We start from the raw sequence: 19,507 nt of genomic DNA, 5'->3' as shown, positions 1-19,507 counted from the left end.
GCTGATATTTCTATTAACGGGTGACTGTTTTTATGCGCCGTTAACAGCTGCGTGTGTGAGCCCTGACAGGCCGGGAGTTTTGTTACGCCTTTTTTTTAATTTCCCGGCACGAGTGGAAATGTTACGAGGAGGTGGTGGGGCGAGTTCTTGTGTCGTGACGGGCGGCTTCAGCGTTGACGGCTCTGTCAGGAAGTTATTTTGGCCGTTCCTGAGGGAAGATTGACAGCTTTAATTTACTAAGAGTAGATTACGCCTGGGAAGGCATAATTTGTGTCTCCCAAATTTGGCAGCTGAGTGGAGCGCCCAGCTTGTTTCTCTAATAGAGCTGTTCAGCACTATTCAAATTGTGTTAACATTTGTTTACCCCCCCTGTGTTTCGTTGTTGAACTTCTTAGCCTCTCATTACATAGAAATGTCTTCTCACTGCTGTGATTGCAAATTGTTTGGCGCATTGCAGCTTTCCTCAACCTAGATTTTGTTGGACTACAAGTCCCATCGTCACTTGCCTTCCTGGCTAAGGATAATGGGAGTTGTAGTCCAATGACATCTGGAGGTGGGAAAGGCTGGTGTGGTAAATAAGTGTGCCAGACTGGGACGAGGGAGATGGGGGCTTGGATCCCCACCTGGGCATGAGGTTTGCCAATGAACATTGGACCAGTTACTGCCACTCAGCCCAAACTACTATAATAATAATAATAATAATAATAATAATAATAATAATAATAATAATAATAATAATTTATTATTTGTATCCCACCTATCTGGCTGGGTTTCCCCAGCCACTCTGGGCGGCTTCCATAGAAACCTAAAATACACTAAAATATCACACATTAAAAACTTCCCTGAACAGGGCTGCCCTAAGATGTCTTCTGAATGTCAGGTAGTTATTTATCACTTTGACATCTGATGGGAGGGCGTTCCACAGGGCGGGCGCCACTACCGAGAAGGCCCTTTGCCTGGTTCCCTGTAGCTTTGCTTCTCGCAATGAGGGAACCGCCAGAAGGCCCTCGGAACTGGACCTCAGTGTCCGGGCAGAACGATGGGGGTGGAAACGCTCCTTCAGGTCTACTGGGCCGAGGCCGTTTAGGGCTTTAAAGGTCAACACCAACACTTTGAATTGTGCCCGGAAACTACCTGGCAGGGTTGTCGTGAGGGATAAAACAGGGAGGAGATCTGTGTATCCCACCTCGAGTCCTTTGAAAGAAATTTCTGGCCCTCCTTTCCTATCGATGGGAGCCCAGGGCCAAAAAGTTAAAATAATGCCATTTAAAATGAAAAACATATTTAAAACAGTATAAAACTCAAATGCGTTGAAAACATTTAGAACATCTGGAAGTCATGTAAAAATAATGAGGAAGTGAAAAATGCATTCTGCTCAAAACACATTTGCACAAAAGCACTTGCAATTCATAAAAGAGCTGCAGAGTGGTTTAACCATCAGTCCGTCTGCCCAGGGAACTCTGGGGATTGTGGCTCTGGGAGGGGAATGGGGGTGTCCCAACAGCTCTTACTACCCACCACAAACTACAACTCCCAGAATTCTTTGGAGGAAGAAGCCATGACTGTTTAAAGTGGTATAAGAATGCTTCAAAAGTACAGGGCAGGTGGGGCCTAAATGTAGAAAAGTAGGGTGTCAGGGCGCTTTCCCCTGAACTTGCTAGTTTTCTGCAGGCAGGGAATTTTAAAGAAGATTTTGCCGGGAGGCAATCCTGAATCCCTCCCTTTTCCAGCCTCAGGTTGCATCTCTAGAACAGAGTGTGCAAGCAGAGAAATTCAGTAATCTCCCTCTTGACCCAGCTGGCCTTTGCCTCAGTTGTTTCATCTCGCTTTTATTGTTTTCCAAGTGTCTCTGTATCATTAAAAAAAGGAAATTCCAAAAGTTGTCAGAGGAGTGAGTAGCAACAACCTTCTAGGGCATCACAGCTAGCGGGGCCTTCTTTGTGTAGGCTCCCACAGCAATAAAGGTAAAATGAAACTGCCTTGTTCCCTTTACAGAGTGATTTCTAACAGCATCCAGCTTCTGGTGCAGGATTTGGACGCTGCCTGTGACCCAGCTCTCACGGCCATGAGCAAGGTAGGAGTCTCAAGCTTTTAAAAGCTAAAGTTGGAAGGGTTTCCGGAGGACGTGTATTCCAACCCCGAGAAGCTTACCAAACTCTCAGAGTGGCGTTCACGTTTTATACCGTATTTTATGCTGTTTTTTGTAGCATCAATTAAGTGTTTTAAATTTGTTATTAGCCGCCCTGAGCCCGGTTTTCTGAACTGGGATGGGCGGGGTATAAATAAAAAATTATTATTATTATTTTAAAACAAATTTTGAAGAGGTATACAAAATGTGAGAATGCAACAGTGATGGAGAACTTCAGGCCAGGGGGTTCAGATGTGGTCCTTGGGACTCTCCCCAGGCCACGCCCCCTCTCCGAAGGCCACGCCCCTTCCCAGCCCTGCTTTGCCCCTTCCTTGAGTGTTTTGGTCTGGCTGGAAATGTGCCCTTGGTCATGACGCCTCTTTGCTTCCCTGGGTGGAGGCGGAAGAGGGATAATACAGTGGTGCCTCGCAAGACGAAATTAATCCGTTCCGCGAGTCTCTTCGTCTAGCGGTTTTTTCATCTTGCGAAGCAACCCTATTAGCGGCTTAGCGGATTAGCGCTATTAGCGGTTTAGCGGCTATTAAAGGCTTAGCGGCTATTAAAGGATTAGCGGTTAAAGGCTATTAGCGGCTTAGAAAAAGGGGGGGGGAGCGAAAAAAAATCGGAACACTTGCAAGACATTTTCGTCTTGCAAAGCAAGCCCATAGGGAAAACCGTCTTGCGAAGCAGCTCAAAAACGGAAAACCCTTTCGTCTAGCGGGTTTTCCGTCTTGCGAGGCATTCGTCTTACGGGGCACCACTGTAATAATAATAATAATTATAATTATAATTATTATTATTATTATTATTATTATTATTATTATTATTAATACCCCGCCCTCCCCAGCCAAGGCCGGGCTCAGGGCGCCTAAAAAGCAATAATAAAAATAAGTTGAATGAATACAACTTAAAAACAAAATTAAAATATTGAAACATTAAAATATTAAAATGTAGCCTCATCGCAGGAAGAGAAAGGAAAAGAAAAAAGAAAGAGGGGGAGGGAATCAAATTGGCTCCAAGCCAAAGGCCAGGCGGAACAACTCTGTCTTACAGGCCCAGCGGAAAGAAATCAGATCCTGCAGGGCCCTGGTCTCATGAGGCAGAGCGTTCCACCAGGCCAGAGCCAGAGTTGAAAAGGCCCTGGCTCTGGTTGAAGCCAATCTAACTTCCTTAGGGCCCGGGAGCACTAGGTTGTTGCTATTTATGGACCTTGAGGGTCTCCGTGGGGCATACCGGGAGAGGCGGTCCCATAGGTACGAGGGTCCTAGGCCGTGAAGGGCTTTAAAGGTCAAAACCAGCACCTTAAATCTGACCCTGTACTCCACCGGGAGCCAGTGCAGCTGGAAAAGCACTGGGTGAATATGCTCCCATGGCAGAGACCCCGTGAGGAGCCTTGCTGCAGCATTCTGCCCCCGCTGGAGTTTCTGGGACAGCTTCCAGGGCAGCCCCACGTGGAGCGAATTACAGTAGTCAAGCCTGGAGGTGACCGTCGCATGGATGAGCAAGTGTGCATAGAAGCTGGCCTAATGCACAGAAGCAAAAATTGGCATTGGTTGCTCCGCCCACTTTTACCTCTGGCCCCGCCCACTGCGGCACACGGCACCCAGGAAGTTGTCCAGAAGGGAATAGGGCCCTCAGACTCGAAAAGGTTTCCCACCCCCAGCTGTATACAAAAACCAAGCTGTGCTAGGGGGTCAGCTGCTGCTGGTAGCACAAACGGAAAGCTACAAAGTTGAGACTTTTAAGCCCAGGGGTCAAATAAATCCCCGCCGAACCCAAATTTGATCTTCTGACCCACTCCGTCTCCTGCCACCATTGCACCCGGCAGTCTTAAACTACCTAACAGGACCGTTGTGAGCATACGAACGGGGTTGGAGGAAGAGAATGACGTAGGAGATTTCTAAACGCCTTGGAGGAAAGACGGGATTAAAATACCGTATTTTCCGGCGTATAAGACGGCTGGGCGTATAAGACGACCCCCCCAACTTTTCCAGTTAAAATATAGAGTCTGGGATATACTCGCCGTATAAGGCCACCCCTCTTCCAACACACACCAAATAAAAATTAAAAAAACCAGTCTACAGTCTGGCTCGGAAATCCGCTCCACTTTCCAGTGGCCGGGGGCTTCTGGGGCCAATTTTCAAGCGTATTTCTGCTTCATCTTGAGAGCTTGGTGTCCTCTGATTTAATTTGCTGTTGTTTTATCCTTTGGTGAGGAGTTGCTGCAGGAGCTGCTGCTGTAGCCGGCGTATAAGACGACCCCCGACTTTTGAGAAGATTTTCCTGGGTTAAAAAGTAGCCTTATACGCCAGAAAATACAGTAATCACACGGGCATGAAAATCTTGGGCAGCGTCCCTGTCGGTCTCTGGTTTGTGTTGCGTTCAGGCTTCGGAAGCTGGGTTTCGTTCCGCCGCTACGTAAAAACCTTCCGTCTCCTTGCAGATGCAGTGGCAGAACGTGGAGCACGTGGGCGACCAGAGCCCCTACGTCACGTCGGTGATCTTGCACATCAAGCAGAATGTCCCCATCATCCGGGACAACTTGGCCTCCACCCGCAAGTACTTCACACAGTTCTGCATCAAGTTCGCCAAGTGAGTTCCCCCTGCTGCTCTGCTTGCCTGGCCTTCTGGGAAGCTCCTGGGGTGGAGGGCCTGAGCATAGCTGTCAACCGTCCCTTATTTGGCGGGAAAGTCCCTTATCCCAGTGCCGTGCCCCGCTGCTGTCTCTTATTGATGATATCCCGTAAATTTCCCAGGTTTCAAAGGAAGCAGCTCCTCTCCCTCCCTCTCTGCTGGCCAGGGAGGAGGGAGGCTCCAACTGTGTTGCTTGGCTGCGTTGCTCACCCAATAAGGAGTCTAAGAACGACTGGGGGGTGGAGCTTGCATGCCTTGTGCCGATCAAATCGGCCACATTGCCTGGGGACTCGTCTTTGCTCAGCGCTTCCCAGTGGAGAGGTGACGGTGGTTTTCCTTGCTGCATCCCCTTTGCCGGGTTGCTGCGCTGTGGGAACCACCGCTTGAGGCTTCGTTTCGCTGCTGGCTGGGCTTTCTGCCTTTGGCTTGGAGGGACTCAGAAGTTGAACATACCTGTGCCTGGAAAATCCCTTATTTTGGCTGCTGATCCCTTATTTTCGAGGCTGCTGGTCCCTTATTTTCAAATCTGTAAGTTGACAGCTATGCGGCCTGAGGCTTCTCTGTTCGGCCCCCCAGGGCTCTCTTGCCGGGCCACGCTCCCTCACCGGCCCTGCTCCACACCCCAGCTGGTTTTCGCCATCCGTAAACTCTGGCAGTGCCTCTCGCTTGACCGGATGGTGGGCAGAGAGGGTCGTGTGCAAGTGTGCCCGCTGCTCAGAGCTGGAATTTGCATCCCTTGCCCCGCCCACTTTTGTTCCTTGCCCCGCCCACCGTCGACGAGATTCCCCAGCCATGTGCTGAAACTTCTTTGTCTTCTTTTACGAATCCGTTTTTTAATAAGTTTTACATTTCAAATTTAAATTCAAACGCTGAACAGCATCATCATCATTTAAGATTCCCTGAATGCTTTGACTCCCCTCTACCCTTCCATGGTTACTATTTCCAATCTTTTCCCACTGCTTCACTTATTTCCTCTATTTTTCTTAAATAATCCATTTTTACCTTAGTTTTTAGTCCATTACGTTACTCAAATCCTGCCAAAGTTTTTAGTTGTTTACAGTGTTCTCTTAAATACATTGCAAATTTCCCCCTTTAAGTTCCTCTCTTCCTGGTTTCTGTTTTTCCCGGTCACTTTCGCCATTTCGGCATAGTCCATCATTTTCACCAGTCATTCGTCTCTGGTGGGGACTTTATCTTCTTTCCATCTCTGGGCCAGTAGCATCTATGCTGCTGTCGCCGCGTACATAAATAATTGTTTCTGCTCCTTTGGTATCTCTGCACCTAAGATTCCTAGTTAAAAAGCCTCTTTTCCCCCCACAAATGTTATATTAAACATTTTCCCCAACTCATTATATATCATTTCCCAGAATGCTTTTGTTATCTTGCATGCCCACCACATGTGGTAGAGCGTACCTGTGCTGAAACTTCTTAGGCTGAAATCCTCCTTCTTAGCAGAAAACCCCATGGAACAGAACTTTACTTCTGAGCCGAAAAGGAGAGGGTTGTGCCGTGATAGTGTGTAGCCTTGAAACCTCAATGCGGTTTGACATGGGGACCAGCGTACACCAAAGGGATGGTTGTAGTCTTAGGCAGAGGATGGCTGAATAAGCCGTCCCAGAGGAGAAGTGGAAGAACAATGATTACGTACATACATAATTTTATTTGTATGACGCCTTTCCATAGTTAAAACCAAGCTCAAGGCGGAAACAACAGGAAAAAATACAGTAATTACAAGCATAACAAAAATAGGCATGAACAAACAAACATAACATCAAAAAGTACGCATCCAAATTAAAACAATTTCTACATAAGTCGTAATGCCATCTAAAATAAAGGTACAACAAAATTAAAATCGGTAACAGCAACAAAAAAAGGCCAAACAGTTGTTGTTGTTGTTTAGTTGTGTCCGACTCTTGGTGACCCCATGGACCAGAACACGCCAAGCACTCCTGTCTTCCACTGCCTTCCGCAGTTTGGTCAAACTCAGGCTGGTAGCTTCGAGAACACTGTCCCACCATCTCGTCCTCTGTCGTCCCCTTCTCCTTGTGCCCTCCATCTTTCCCAACATCAGGGTCTTTTCCAGGGAGTCTTCTCTTCTCATGAGGTGGCCAAAGTCTTGGAGCCTCAGCTTCAGGATCTGTCCTTCCGGTGAGCACTCAGGGCTGATTTCCTTCAGAATGGAGAGGTTGGATCTTCTTGCAGTCCGTGGGACTCTCAAGAGTCTCCTCCAGCACCAGAATTCAGTACCCAAACAGTACCCCCAGTCCAAGAGTGTTCAGCAGTCTCCGCTTTTGCGGCTGGAGTCAGTCCGGACCCCACCTTCAGGTGGAAAATGCCTGCAAGACAGGGAGCAGGTCTTCCAGGACTCGCAGCCCAAATGGGCTTGGTGGCATCAGATGGTTAAGTTTCAGGAAGCAGAGAGGAACCAGTTCTCCAAAAGGAGAGAAATAGAAAGGGGGGTCCTCCAAGCCATGGATTGATTCGGGAAATAAAAGTCAGAGGCCCCGCAATTTTTCCTTGCCTTGTGAGAAGGCAGCCATTACCGTTCCTCCTCAGCCTCTGATACAGCTAAGGTAGACTTCTTTGGAGCAGAGATGTTCCATTCAGTTGCTGTCTGGCTCTGTGTGTTTCTCTGAAGCTTTCCGCCCTTCAAACCCCTCTTTTCATGTTGTTTTTGTCGAGAAATACGCAGGCGGATCTCTCAGACTGGTTTGCACCAACATTTTGGGGCTCTCTGTGTCCCTTTCCCCCTCTCTGGGAGCGTTTAGTTTCACCTTCAGGGGCCTTCTCCTGATAAATCATCAGATGTTGGCGGGCTTTCTAAAGTGCTGCCTCTGCGAAAAATTTACGGCGCTTCAGGCTCCAACAGAAACTGTGCCTGAGGTTTTTATAGTATCGCTTAGCGGGGCGATAAATCCATTTATAGATTAAATACACAGACTTCTGCCATTTTTGCCGGGCAGGCTTTTATTAGCTTGGCTCTGATTGCCTGGCTCTTTTTAATTTCAATTTATTTTTTTAAAAAGACTTCGCTGATTAGCCCACATCATGGAGGGAAACTTTGCCCGACTCTTGCATCTGGAACGAGTTTGGATGGAGAGGGGAAGGGAACGTTACTTTAAGTATTGCTGCGTTTGTGGAAGCCTGCGAGGGTGTCTCCTTCGCCCCAGCGGCTGTGGGCTGAAAGGCCTAGAGATCAGCTTCTTGGGAACTGAACGCCCCCCCTCCAGTCACTTTTATTCCATTTTAAAAGCTGCTAGACCTCATGGCCGCAGGAGTTTGCTTAAAAATGTGCAGGCAATGCCTGGTTGGAATCTCAAGGTGCCTCTGGAACGTAGGCACCGTATTTTTCGCTCTATAAGATGCACCAGACCATAAGACGCACCTAGTTTTTGGAGGAGGAAAACAAGAAAAAAAATATTCTGAATCTCATAAGCCAGAACAGCAAGAGGGATCGCTGCGCAGTGAAAGCAGCAATCCCTCTTGCTGTTCTGGCTTCTGGGATAGCTGCGCAGCCTGCATTCACTCCATAACACACACACACATTTCCCCTTACTTTTTAGGAGGGAAAAAGTGAGTCTTATAGAGCAAAAAATACGGTAGCTGTCTTGAAACCAGGTCAGACCATTGGCATCCATTGAGCTCAGCTCTGTCTACACTGGTTGGCAGCAGCAGTTCTTCAGGGTTTCAGGCAGTGAGTATTTCCCAGCCTTATCTGAAGATACTGGGGATCGAAGCTGGGACCTCCTGCATGTGGAAAAAGCAGAAGAGCCTGGGTCAAAGGGGGACTATCTAGCCTAGCGTCCTTTTCCCACAGTGGCGCCCCAGATGCCCTGATGGGAGTTCCATAATTTAGATCAGTGCTGTGTGAAGATGGACTTTATTTTATCTCCCCAAAATCTCCCAATAGTCAGCTTCACTGCATGTCCGCAAGTTAAGTGAGAAGGAGAAAAACTTTTCTCTGTGCATAATTTTATAAGATTCCATCATGTTGCCTCTTGTCTGCCATTCTCGGCAGTGGCGCCCGCCCTGTGGAACGCCCTCCCTTCAGATGTCAAAGAATTCAACAACTACCTGGCTTTTAGAAGACATCTGAAGGCAGCCCTGGTTAGGGAAGTTTTTAATGTTGGATGTTTTGTCGTGTTTTTAATATTCTGTTGGGAGCCACCCAGAACGGCTGGGGAAACCCAGCCAGATGGGTGGGGTATAAATAATAAATTATTATTATATTATTATTTCTCCCAAATGCCGCAACCTTTCCTCAGAGGGGAGTCGCTCCATCCCCCTTGATATTTTTTGTTTGTTTCATTTACATTTTTGTTGTTTAAAAAAAGACTGTTTCTTCCCCCTTCCTTTTCTTTGTTTGTTAAATTGTTAAAAAGGAGGCGAGGGGAAATTACTCTTGTGTTTTTTATTTTATTTAAGTGGGGGGGGGGGATAAAATGTGGAGTGTGTGATTTCTTCGATTCTTTCCCCGCAGCTCCTTCATCCCCAAATTTATCAACCACCTCTTCAAGTGCAAGCCGATCAGCATGGTGGGGGCAGAACAGGTGAGAGCCGAGGACTGAAAGGGATCAGGTGAGGCAGGGGCCTGCAGGCGGAGCAGTGTGGAGAAGGGAGAACATTGCGTTTTGAATTTTGAAGTATTTTTAAAATATAAATATTGCATTGGGGTGGCTAACGTACCACAGTTTGGAAGTAAATCCCATGTTGGCTGCAGAATGTATTTCTGAATGGCATTTTCATTCATCCAGCAAAAAGAAGCCCGAGCAGAGGCAACCCAGCAAGGAAGCCCCGCTGAGCTACCATTGAAAATCTTGGGCAAGAGGCCGAGAGGAAACTGGAAGCTTCCATTTCCGCTCTTAAATAAACCACAGTTCCTAGTGATTTCTGAACTCGGGGAACTGTGGTTTGTTTAAACTTGAGTGAGTTTTATTGCCTGGGTTTGCCTGGGCTTAAGCAAGCCGCGGTTCCCTGTGTTTCTATTTCTTAGCATATGCCAGAAGAAGAATGTTTTAGTGCAGGGTAGCCAGCGTGATCTCTTCCAAACGTTGCCAACCTGCAATTTCCATCATCTCTGAGCTCTGGCCGTTCTGGTTGGGGATGATGGGACTTGGTGTGGTCCGAAATATCCAGAGGGAAGACTGATTTCGGGTGTCAGAAAGCACTAGGATTTCATTCCCCGCCCTCTGGAATAGCCACATCTCGTGCGTGGAGCTTTCCCACTGGGCAACATGAGTCGGGGGGCTCCTTTGACTGACTGAAGCTTAACCCCCATCTTTAAATCTGATGCAGCTGCTTTTGGACACTCATTCTCTGAAGATGGTTCTTCTGGACCTGCCGTCTATCGGGTCCCAGGTGGTGAGGAAGGCCCCTGCCAGCTACACCAAGATTGTGGTGAAAGGCATGACCCGTGCCGAAATGATTCTTAAGGTAACTTCGGGGCTCTTTCTATCTATATCTATATATCTATATATCTATATCTATATCTATATCTATATCTATATCTATATCTATATCTATATCTATATCTATATCTATATCTATATCTATATCATCTATCATCTATCTATCTCTTTCTTTCTTTCTTTCTTTCTTTCTTTCTTTCTTTCTTTCTTTCTTTCTTTCTTTCTTTCTTTCTTTCTCTTAACTGACTCCCGGCTGCCCTTCTGCAAAACTCTCCTGTCTCCTGTCCCACACACACACCGCCAACTGTCAGCCGTTTAGTTGCCTATCGGAAGGGGCGGCATTGTCACGGGAGCCTTGCACGTGGTCTCACAGTTAGCTCTTTCTTATCAAAAGATGGAGTTAGGTCTTTATTATCAAAAACGCAGTCGCCACAGACTTGGTTGAGTGCCAGACCTAATGAGCAGAGCATCTCATTCCCAGTGGTGTCCCTCCAGGAAAATCAGTTGCTGAAAGTCCTCGTCTCCTCACAGCTATCGAAGTTCCTTCCTCTCCAGGGCGTTTTCCAAGCTATCAGAGACTGTGCCTTTGTGCAGCCAACCTCTCCTTCGCCCTTTTCATGCCTCTTCTGGTTCTGGGAGACAGGGCGGGAGGAGGTGACACCTGTGACTCTTCACCAGCCTGACTCAGCTCTGCTTTTTTGGCCTCCATCCTCCCTCTCTCTTGCTTCCAGCTCTGCTTCTGCACTTCTCTCTGCACCGACTCTCCCAGCTCACTAAGCCCTGTTAGCTCTTCCCAGTCTGCTCCCTCTTCCCCTCATCGACGCCCCACCAATGGTTTCTGAGCCATTGTCCCTTGGAGAGGTTCCCCAACTGGTCCCTCCCACCATTTCTCTGCGTCCAACCAGTTCGTGACAGGCTCCTCAGTGGTCAACTTTGCCTGCTCAATCCCTGAGAGCATCACCAGGATTAAAAAGGGACTGGGTAGCCAGTGACCTTTCTCTCCCTGGAGAGCCACTGCCAGATGAGTATGCAGCATTGAGCTTAAATGCACAATAAGCCCATACGTTGCAACCAGTGATGGTAACTCAGAGGTAGAACACCAGCCTTCCATGAAGAAGGTCCCAGCTTTGATTCACGGCATCCCCAGTGGAAAGAGGCAGCGGGTGTAGGCAGGACTTTGCCCAGAGAGCGACTGCCAGTCAGAGCAGGCACTACTGGCCTAGGTGGAGAAATGGCACGGCCTGTTCTGAGACAGAACGCTGGAATGTCAGTGGCTTTTAATAAGTAAATATTGTAGCCCTCCGGCCTCAGATTCTTGGTGTGTGTGTCATTTTTTTTGGGGGGGGGGGAATGTGTCTCATTGACACCTCCCAAACAGAGGCCTCTCCATGCCTGGCCCCGAATGCTGGTGGTTTGGTGAATCATCTCTCCTTTGCTTCTGTGGGCCTTGCCTTCCCACACCTCGTAGTAGCCGTGATATAGACATATAAGGCAAAACAAAACCCCACCAGCCTTACTCTGCTTTCTTCTGTGGATTCTCTTCCCCGCTCCCTCGAGCCGTCAAGTTTTCTGCACAGACGCAGTGGCTGGTTGCTTGGCTTTCGTAGATAACCACAAGAACTTCCCACAAGACTATTATAGATCTCTCTCTCTCTCTCTCTCTCTCTCTCTCTCTCTCTCATTCCCCGAATGCTGTCCCAGGGCTATGGAGGAGAGGTTTGGGCTCCCCTCGGGGTGGCATTCCTCCGGCGTTCCCGATGAGATCATCGCAGAGGGTTGCCAGCGGTTGCTCCTGTGTCGCTGCATGTGCCTGTGGGTCTGCGATTCTGTCAGGGTGGGTGGGAGAGGCCTTGCCACTAGAAGCATCCATTTGCTCCAAGCGGCACGGGCTTCTTAGACTGTTTATTGCATTTACATCCCACCCTGCTTCTCATTTAATCCCCATTCAGTATGGAGGAATCATGGCGGGAAGGAATTAAACGGCTTTGGCCCTATATGCCTGACCCCCATCATCCAGCCCGGACACCGAGGTCCACCTCCGAGGGCCTTCTGGCGGTTCCCTCCCTGCAAGAAACGAAGGGACAGGGAACCAGGCAGAGGACCTTCTCGGTGGTGGCACCACCCTGTAGGCGGCTTTCAAAAAGGACTGGACCAATCCACAGAAGCGGGGAGGGCTCTTGAGCTTATGGGCTTCACACTGGCACCTGGTTGGCCGCCGTGAGTCCAGGATGCTGGATTAGATGGGCCACCGGCCTGATCCAGCACAGCTCTTCTTAAGTTCCTAGGATAGGTTCTTGGTGGCTACTAGTCGTCAGGACTGTGTGCTGCCTCTCTCTGAATGCCAGTCTCTGGAAAATGCTTCGCACGGCAACATTTTGATGCCTTACTTTCTTTGCCTTCCTTTAATTCGTTGACGTCCCTTGACTTGCTGTGGTTTTTGTGGTCTGTAGTTGCTGTGGTCATGATAACTTTCTTGTGGGATCCTCTTTAGAACAGCCTCTAAATCATCCTTTCGGTCCCCAGATGTTGTTGAACTACAACTCCCATCACCCCGAGCTAGCAAGGCCAGAGCTCAGGGATGATGGGCGTTGTAGTCCAACAACATCTGAGGAGACCCACAGGTTGAGAACCGCTGCAAATGAACAGGCGGGAGGGCTGATGTTAGCATGGTGGCTAGAGCGCTGGGCTAGAACCCGCGAGACCCGAGTTCGAATCTCCCCCTCAGCCATGAAGCTCTCTCAGTGGGGGCTTCTCTCAGCCAACCCCGCTCCGCAGGGTGGTTTTGAGGACAAAACGGAGGAGAGGGAGAGAGCTGAGCCTGACGCTTTGAGGAAGAGATGCGAACGCGATAAAGAACAATGAAATAAACCCCCACTGGTGGCTTGTGTGTCACCTCTATGGGGTTCCTCAAGGTTTTAAGGGGGATATTGCAGCCCAGCTCCTTAAAGTTGGAGGTGGCCGTCCTGATCAGGCGGAAGGGCCTTTCCTCAGTCGCCCTCTGCCGGGATGACCCTCCCTTCTGACGGTTTTGCTCTCCGCCTCTCCCTGCAGGTCGTGATGGCCCCCCATGAACCGCCCGTGGTGTTTGTGGACAACTACATCAAACTCCTGGCCGACTGCAGCACCGACACCTTCCAGAAGATTCTGGACATGAAGGTGAGGGGAGCCCTGTGGGCTCCGCCAACGCTGGTGGCCTCCGCCCCCAATTCCAGGGTTTTGAGGCTGGCACTGCAGCTTCCCTGCGGCTCCCGTTCGTTTAGAGTTGGAAGGGACACCAGAGGGTCATTTAGTCTAGCCCGCTGCAATGCAGGAATTTCAGGTCACACAGGAGACCATCCCGATGGGCACTCTGTTGGGAAGGGGGCACGTTGGCGCTCTCTCGGGCTGATTTATTTCTGCGTTGATTCGTGTGGCGTTTGCCCTCCTATGTTTGTGACATCATACTGGGTTCATAGGAAAAAGGGTTAACTAATTGTAAAATGACTAACCAATGGGAACCCAGGGGGCAGAGTTATCAGTGTGTAAGATTTAAGCACAGAGGTTTTTAGTGAGTTAGAGTTGTTGAGAAGACAGCCTGGAGTTAGGAGAGACAGAGAAGAGAAGTCTGTGGGTTGGGCTAGTCTGGTGTGAGAGAGGGAGAGAATTAGTTAAGAGGAGTCAGTCAAACAGCTGAGATCATCAGTCAGAAGGTATTAGGAAGGTAAAGGTAAAGGGACCCCTGACCATTAGGTCCAGTCGTGACCAACTCTGGGGTTGCGGCGCTCATCTCGCTTTATTGGCCAACGGAGCCAGCGTACAGCTTCCGGGTCAGGTGGCCAGCATGACTAAGCCGCTTCTGGCGAACCAGAGCAGCGCATGGAAACGCCGTTTACCTTCCCTCCGGAGTGGTGCCTATTTATCTACTTGCACTTTGACGTGCTTTCGAACTGCTAGGTTGGCAGGAGCAGGGACCAGGCAATGGGAGCTCACCCCGTCGCGGGGATTCGAACCACCGACCTTCTGATCAGCAAGCCCTAGGCTCTGTGGTTTAACCCACAGCGCCACCCGCTAAAGTTAAAATACTGGCAGGAATATTATCTGAGAAACCATAAACTTGTTAATGTTTGTAAAATAAACTTGTTTTATTTGGTTCACTTTTAACAACTGACTGGACTCTGTGTTTTACCAGAGAGTAACGGGTTGGTGGCAGCGGGGAAGCGAGCACAGTGGTGGCAGAGGGATCAATAGACCGTTAAACGTCTGGGGACCCTGTGTGATTGCCACGATTCGCCTACACGTGTCATTTTCCTTGCCCTGCAGGGTCTGAAGAGGAGTGAGCAGAGCAGCATGCTGGACTTGTTCCGCCAGAGGCTCCCGGCTCCTCCCTCCGGAGGCGACAACGCCGCCTCCATCTCCCTGGCGGCCCCTACGCCTGAGCAGGAATCCTCGCGCATCCGCAAGCTGGAGAAACTCATCAAGAAGAGGCTCTAGGGGGCTGCTGCTTCATCTTCTTCCCCTCCACGCCCTGCTCTCTCTTTCTCCAAGATGAGCCGTGCCAGTTCTGGAACCCCCCTTGACATGGCTTCTTACTCGTGCTGCTGAGAATGAGCCTCCCCTTTGCCCGCTCCTGGTACTCCAGATTCAAATTCCTCGTCGCTCGCTTTTGGAAGATCCTTGGCGCTAAGACTGTACCAGCCGGAAGAGTCACACAAGGGGGCTTTTCGGCTATCCTGTACCACTTCAGACTCCAGCAAGGAACGTCTCCTGAGCCACCTTCAAAAATATAAAGAAATCGCCCCACATATTTCACTTTTTCATTGTCACATGCTTGCTTCGCTTGTTTGTATAGGGCGGAGGATATTCAGACGTGCAGTTCCGCCCCGCAGTCTGAAATGGTGCAGGCCAGCAAGTCCTCAACATGGGAGTCTCCTAATGGGATCAGCTCTGCGTTTTCCCCTCCATAGGAATCCCCTGAGCTTCTCCACCTGAGCTGCTTCATCTCCCTGCCATTGCCTTCCCTGTGTTCACTTCCATACAGTCCCCGCAGCACAGCGGTCCTCAGTGAGGCTGAGTGCTGCTTTGTCCTCTGCGTGGGAATGGCTGTTATGGTCCTGCAAATGAATGTGCTTTTAATGTAAGAAAACACGGAAGCCAGGTGCAGGGAATGTTGATGGTCCTGGAACCCGCAGGATATGACAGGTCCCTATTCACTCCCACCCCACCCCCAATTGACTTTCCTGCAGGGTCCCTTGAGTTGTGGCTCCTAAAAACACCCTGGCAGCTTGGTTTCGAAACAATATTTTGCATTGTTTTCCGGAGGCGGGGCTGAGCTAAGGCCTAGGGGCCGCTAGCTGCCGACCCTCCTTGACTGGAGTCGGCTGCCGCCCTGCTGCTTGACTCGGTTGGCCCTTTGTCCCATTTGGCTTCTTCGAGGCGTGCGTGGTGTTGACTCTCGCTACGGATCCGCTTGCGAAAGGAAGCCTAATCAAGGCGGGCGTGGCTTCTCCCTCCCAGGCTATATGGATGTCCTTGCGTTAAGGGCAAACAAAACCCGGGCCATAAATTCCAAAGGTGATAAAGATCAGGAAGCTGAAAAAATATTCATAGCTGGGTTTGTCCACCCAACCCTGCCTTTGCAGATATGTAGACAAAAGGTTGATCGTTAAAATGGAGGTATACTTTTTGCTGTTGCCAGTTTTCGCCACTTTGGCGTGAAGATTTAAAAAAACTTTTATTTTTTATAATCTTGATTTGAAACTACCCTCTTTCCTTATTTATCAGGTGATTTTGGATGGTTAGATTCCCTTTCAGTTGTATATTTTCTGTTCTGTATAGCTCTCCTTTAAGTTGTACATTTTCTGTTAATAAAGAGGATTCGTTCTGTGAGGTTTTTCTTTTTCTTTTTGTTAAGTTCTGCCTTCCTGTCAGATTTTTTTCCCTTTTGCTGTTTCTTGCAGAGTGAAGTTTAAGAGAAGTAAATGGGCAGCCTCTTTTCATGTCGTCGTCTGTGTTTGTACATGTTTTCAGTGATATCTATTAAACAAAGTCGGAACCGTTTTTGCCCAAGGGAGTGTGTGTGAGCAAGCCCAGAACTCATTAAACACACTTTACTCTTACTCCCTGCACCCCAACGGTTTAATTTTAGAGGAGCCAGTTCCTTTGATTTGAGCATGAATTGCTTCTTTGGCCAGGACTCGTGCAAGGACTTATGGGCAAGCTCCAGAACAGTCATTCAGGCAGAGACACAATGGATATCCTCCTTGGAGGGGCAGCTAGGTCTCCCGCATCTTGGTGGAACTGCCTTGCCTTGAACAGATGCTGATTGGACTGAGCTTTAAGGGCAGAATAGTGCCTCATACAGAGATGCGGTGGGCAGGCTCCTCAGACAGGCAGTTTTTCTGCATCTCTCTGTTGGAAAGAACTGAATGATCTAGTCACATGCAATCTTTAGTTGTGGTAGAATTAAGGTAAAGGTAAAGGGACCCCTGACCATTAGGTCCAGTCGTGGCCGACTCTGGGATTGCGGCGCTCATCTCGCTTTACTGGCCAAGGGAGCCGGCGTACAGCTTCCGGGTCATGTGGCCAGCAGGACTAACCCGCTTTTGGTGAACCAGTGCAGCACATGGAAACGCCGTTTACCTTCCCACCGGAGCGGTACCTATTTATCTACTTGCACTTTGATGTGCTTTCGAACTGCTAGGCTGGCAGGAGCAGGGACCAAACAACGGGAGCTCACCCTGTCGCAGGGATTCGAACCACCGACATTCTGATCAGTAAGTCCTAGGCTCTGTGGTTTAACCCACAGCGCCACCCGCTTGCCACTAAAAGGAGCCCAATAAGAAAGAAACAAGGCTGAGGCACTGGATTCATGCAGAGAGGCAGCAGACATTTCCTCTGTGAAAGAATTCTTTGACACTCGTGGGAGCCTTTACATTTATCTCTTGTGCTTTGACATTTATCTCTTGTCCCTGAAAGCCTGGAGAGCCCCTGCCAGTCAGTGCAGGTAGTACTGAGCTAGAGGGACTGATAGGTCTGACTCTGCATAAGGCAGTTTCTTGTTTAAATCTGCTCTTTATTTCGAACCATGAGGACTAGAATCTTAGTTTGTTTTTAGGGAATGGGCTGTATATAATGCAGCACCCTACGATCTACCATTTGGGAATTCCCAGTCTCGCCAGCAAGGAACGGTGGAAGCTGGATCTCGTGCACACATTATTTTAAAAATACAGCTTTATCTCACTATGTTTTATATTTATAACTTTTTAAAAAATATGCTTGTAACCACTCCACAAAAGTTGCACGTCTCTCGGTGGGGGTCTCTGCGTGTGGCGTTTGCCAGGCTTTGTCCCTTGTTTCTAACAAGCGGGAGTTCCCTCTTTCGCCCTCTAAACTTTTGCAGGAGTGACCTTTTCGCGGACAGAGTTGGTATTCAGAGCCAGGGAGAATTCTCTGCTCCAAAGCCTCCAGAAGGAGCAAATTGGGCGGGGGAGTTTCATAACCCCTTCTCTTCCATCCCAATGGCTTTGCCTTTCTCGAGTTTGACCAGGAGGGCCCCTCGTAACAAGGACACACTTCTGTGCCCAGGGAACGCGGTGTGCTTTTCTGGTCCCTCTTTGCTTTTAACCTCCGAGACGAAGGAGTCAGTAAAGGGTGCCCTACAAAGGGACCTCTGCATGTTTGCTTGGCAGTAGATCTCACTGTGCTTGATGCAGATTTCTCCCTAGTAAAATCTGGTTTTTGGGAGGGGTTGGGATTGCAGTGTAAGCCATATTTAAAGTGGTACTGGACCAATTCACAGAAGAAGAGAGATGTCGGAGGATATCAGTCCGGCCATCTAAATTATTATTCATTGTTGGCATTCTTGTGTGTGTTTTTATTATTATTTTGCACATTTGTACCCCACTGTTCAGCCAGAAAGGTTCCCAGCGTGGCTAACGTGCAATTGAAACAAGACAATCCTTTCCCAGAGGCTTGCAAACACATCACACAAGGGAAATGTCCCATCTGCTTCTATACTGGTGCACACCTGCTTAAATATCTCAAATATGAAACACCCCTGGACCTAAGAAACTTGGTGTGGGCTTCTGGCATTTGTGAGAGGCGTCGGTGAAAAGCAACTCTTTAAAAGAAAGGAAAATGAAGGGTTTCAACAGGTAATTGACCCAGTTAATCCCGGTTAGTAAGGCACCCTGTTTATAAAACATCACTGTTATGGAAACAGCTGCAGCTGAAATGCAACTTCTGCCTCGAGTGCTGGGCCTCCGAAGTGCTTAGGGCTTCATCCGTGACCAGAGAGTGCCTCTGAATACTTTTGCTGAGCTTGATGCCCCCAAGTGAACCCCAGCAGTGCCAGCGCAGCTGGGATGGAGAGAGTTAAAAGAGTTTCCCGTTTAGGTGAGGTGGAGAGAAGCCTTCCCAGGGCTGTTGGTGGAATATGGCGCGTGTGTGTGAGACACATGCTCCCTCAGAGGTGGTTGGCCGGCCGTGTCGTTCTGCCCTGTTCTTTACAGCTACATACAATTTACATTAATTCCTGTGTGGGGAAAAGCCCAACTGTGAGTAAAATGGGGAACGGCATTTGCAAACCAGCGGTGCCGAACGTTTCATGGAAAGGACAGTGTGACATTCCAGTTCATCGAAGAGGTCTGGCTAACGTGCGCTGTGGACCTTGCTCTGGTTCAACTGTTTACCCGCTGTGGGGTTTGAGAGACCCGCAACAAAATGTTGCAGTGTGGAGTGCTTAGTGGCGTGTGTGAGCGCGAAAACTTTTAAAAACATAATAAATATGTTTTAAGTATCAAGTGACATAAGAACAGGGGAAAAACAAGAAGCAATAAATATCCTATGTGGCTAAATCTGCATAAATACACCACCACCTTACATTTTCAGGTGTCAAATACAAAACAGTCTCTAAATAATAGCTTTCAAATGCCTGGTGGGAAAAGAGCTTCCTGTTTAGGTGAGGTGGAGAGGAGCCTTCCCAGGGCAGGTCTGCTGCACTTTGAGAATCTCACGGAGGAAATCCCTCTCCGCCTCATCTGCCTCTTGAAACCCTGCTCCAATTGGCACCAATTTCCCCAGGATCCGGTTTCGGCAGAGACCAGCAGCCAGGATGAGGCTGCGGCCTTCCTTCAGGAAGCCCTTGGCCCCGGGACGTGCATAGCTCGAAGCCACAGACGCCGGTGGCGGCTGGCTCCCTCCTGCGCCTCGTTCCAGGAGGGCCATGAAGGAATTTGTCTGAAAGGTGCTTTGGGCTTGCACTCGAGCGAGCGCCGTGGCCGCCGAGCCCAGACGTTGGCCGTTTGTTTGCTTTGGCCCCCAGGTCTGCTTTGAGCTCCCCCGCCGCCCCCAGGAGTCC

At 49.1% G+C, this 19,507-nt stretch overlaps 1 protein-coding gene across 2 annotated transcripts in view; it reads left to right on the top strand.

The window, feature by feature from the left end:
- Nucleotides 1-16,035, top strand: part of VPS53 (VPS53 subunit of GARP complex) — a 64,544-nt gene extending 48,509 nt beyond the window's left edge. For both annotated transcript variants that reach the window (XM_081172031.1, XM_081172032.1), the window contains 6 exons: nt 1,996-2,074; nt 4,572-4,720; nt 9,243-9,312; nt 10,058-10,195; nt 13,222-13,326; nt 14,470-16,035. In XM_081172031.1, the coding sequence (XP_081028157.1) occupies nt 1,996-2,074; nt 4,572-4,720; nt 9,243-9,312; nt 10,058-10,195; nt 13,222-13,326; nt 14,470-14,640 (712 nt within the window). In that variant the 3' untranslated portion in view covers nt 14,641-16,035. The remainder of the gene's footprint in view (nt 1-1,995; nt 2,075-4,571; nt 4,721-9,242; nt 9,313-10,057; nt 10,196-13,221; nt 13,327-14,469) is intronic.
- The last annotated feature ends 3,472 nt before the right edge of the window (nt 16,036-19,507 follow it).

Source organism: Podarcis bocagei, assembly GCF_964188305.1.
Source record: "Podarcis bocagei genome assembly, chromosome: 15".
In the NCBI taxonomy this organism is placed as follows: domain Eukaryota; kingdom Metazoa; phylum Chordata; class Lepidosauria; order Squamata; family Lacertidae; genus Podarcis; species Podarcis bocagei.
Note: the sequence above shows the minus strand (reverse complement) of the source record. Positions and strands in the feature narration are given on the sequence as shown.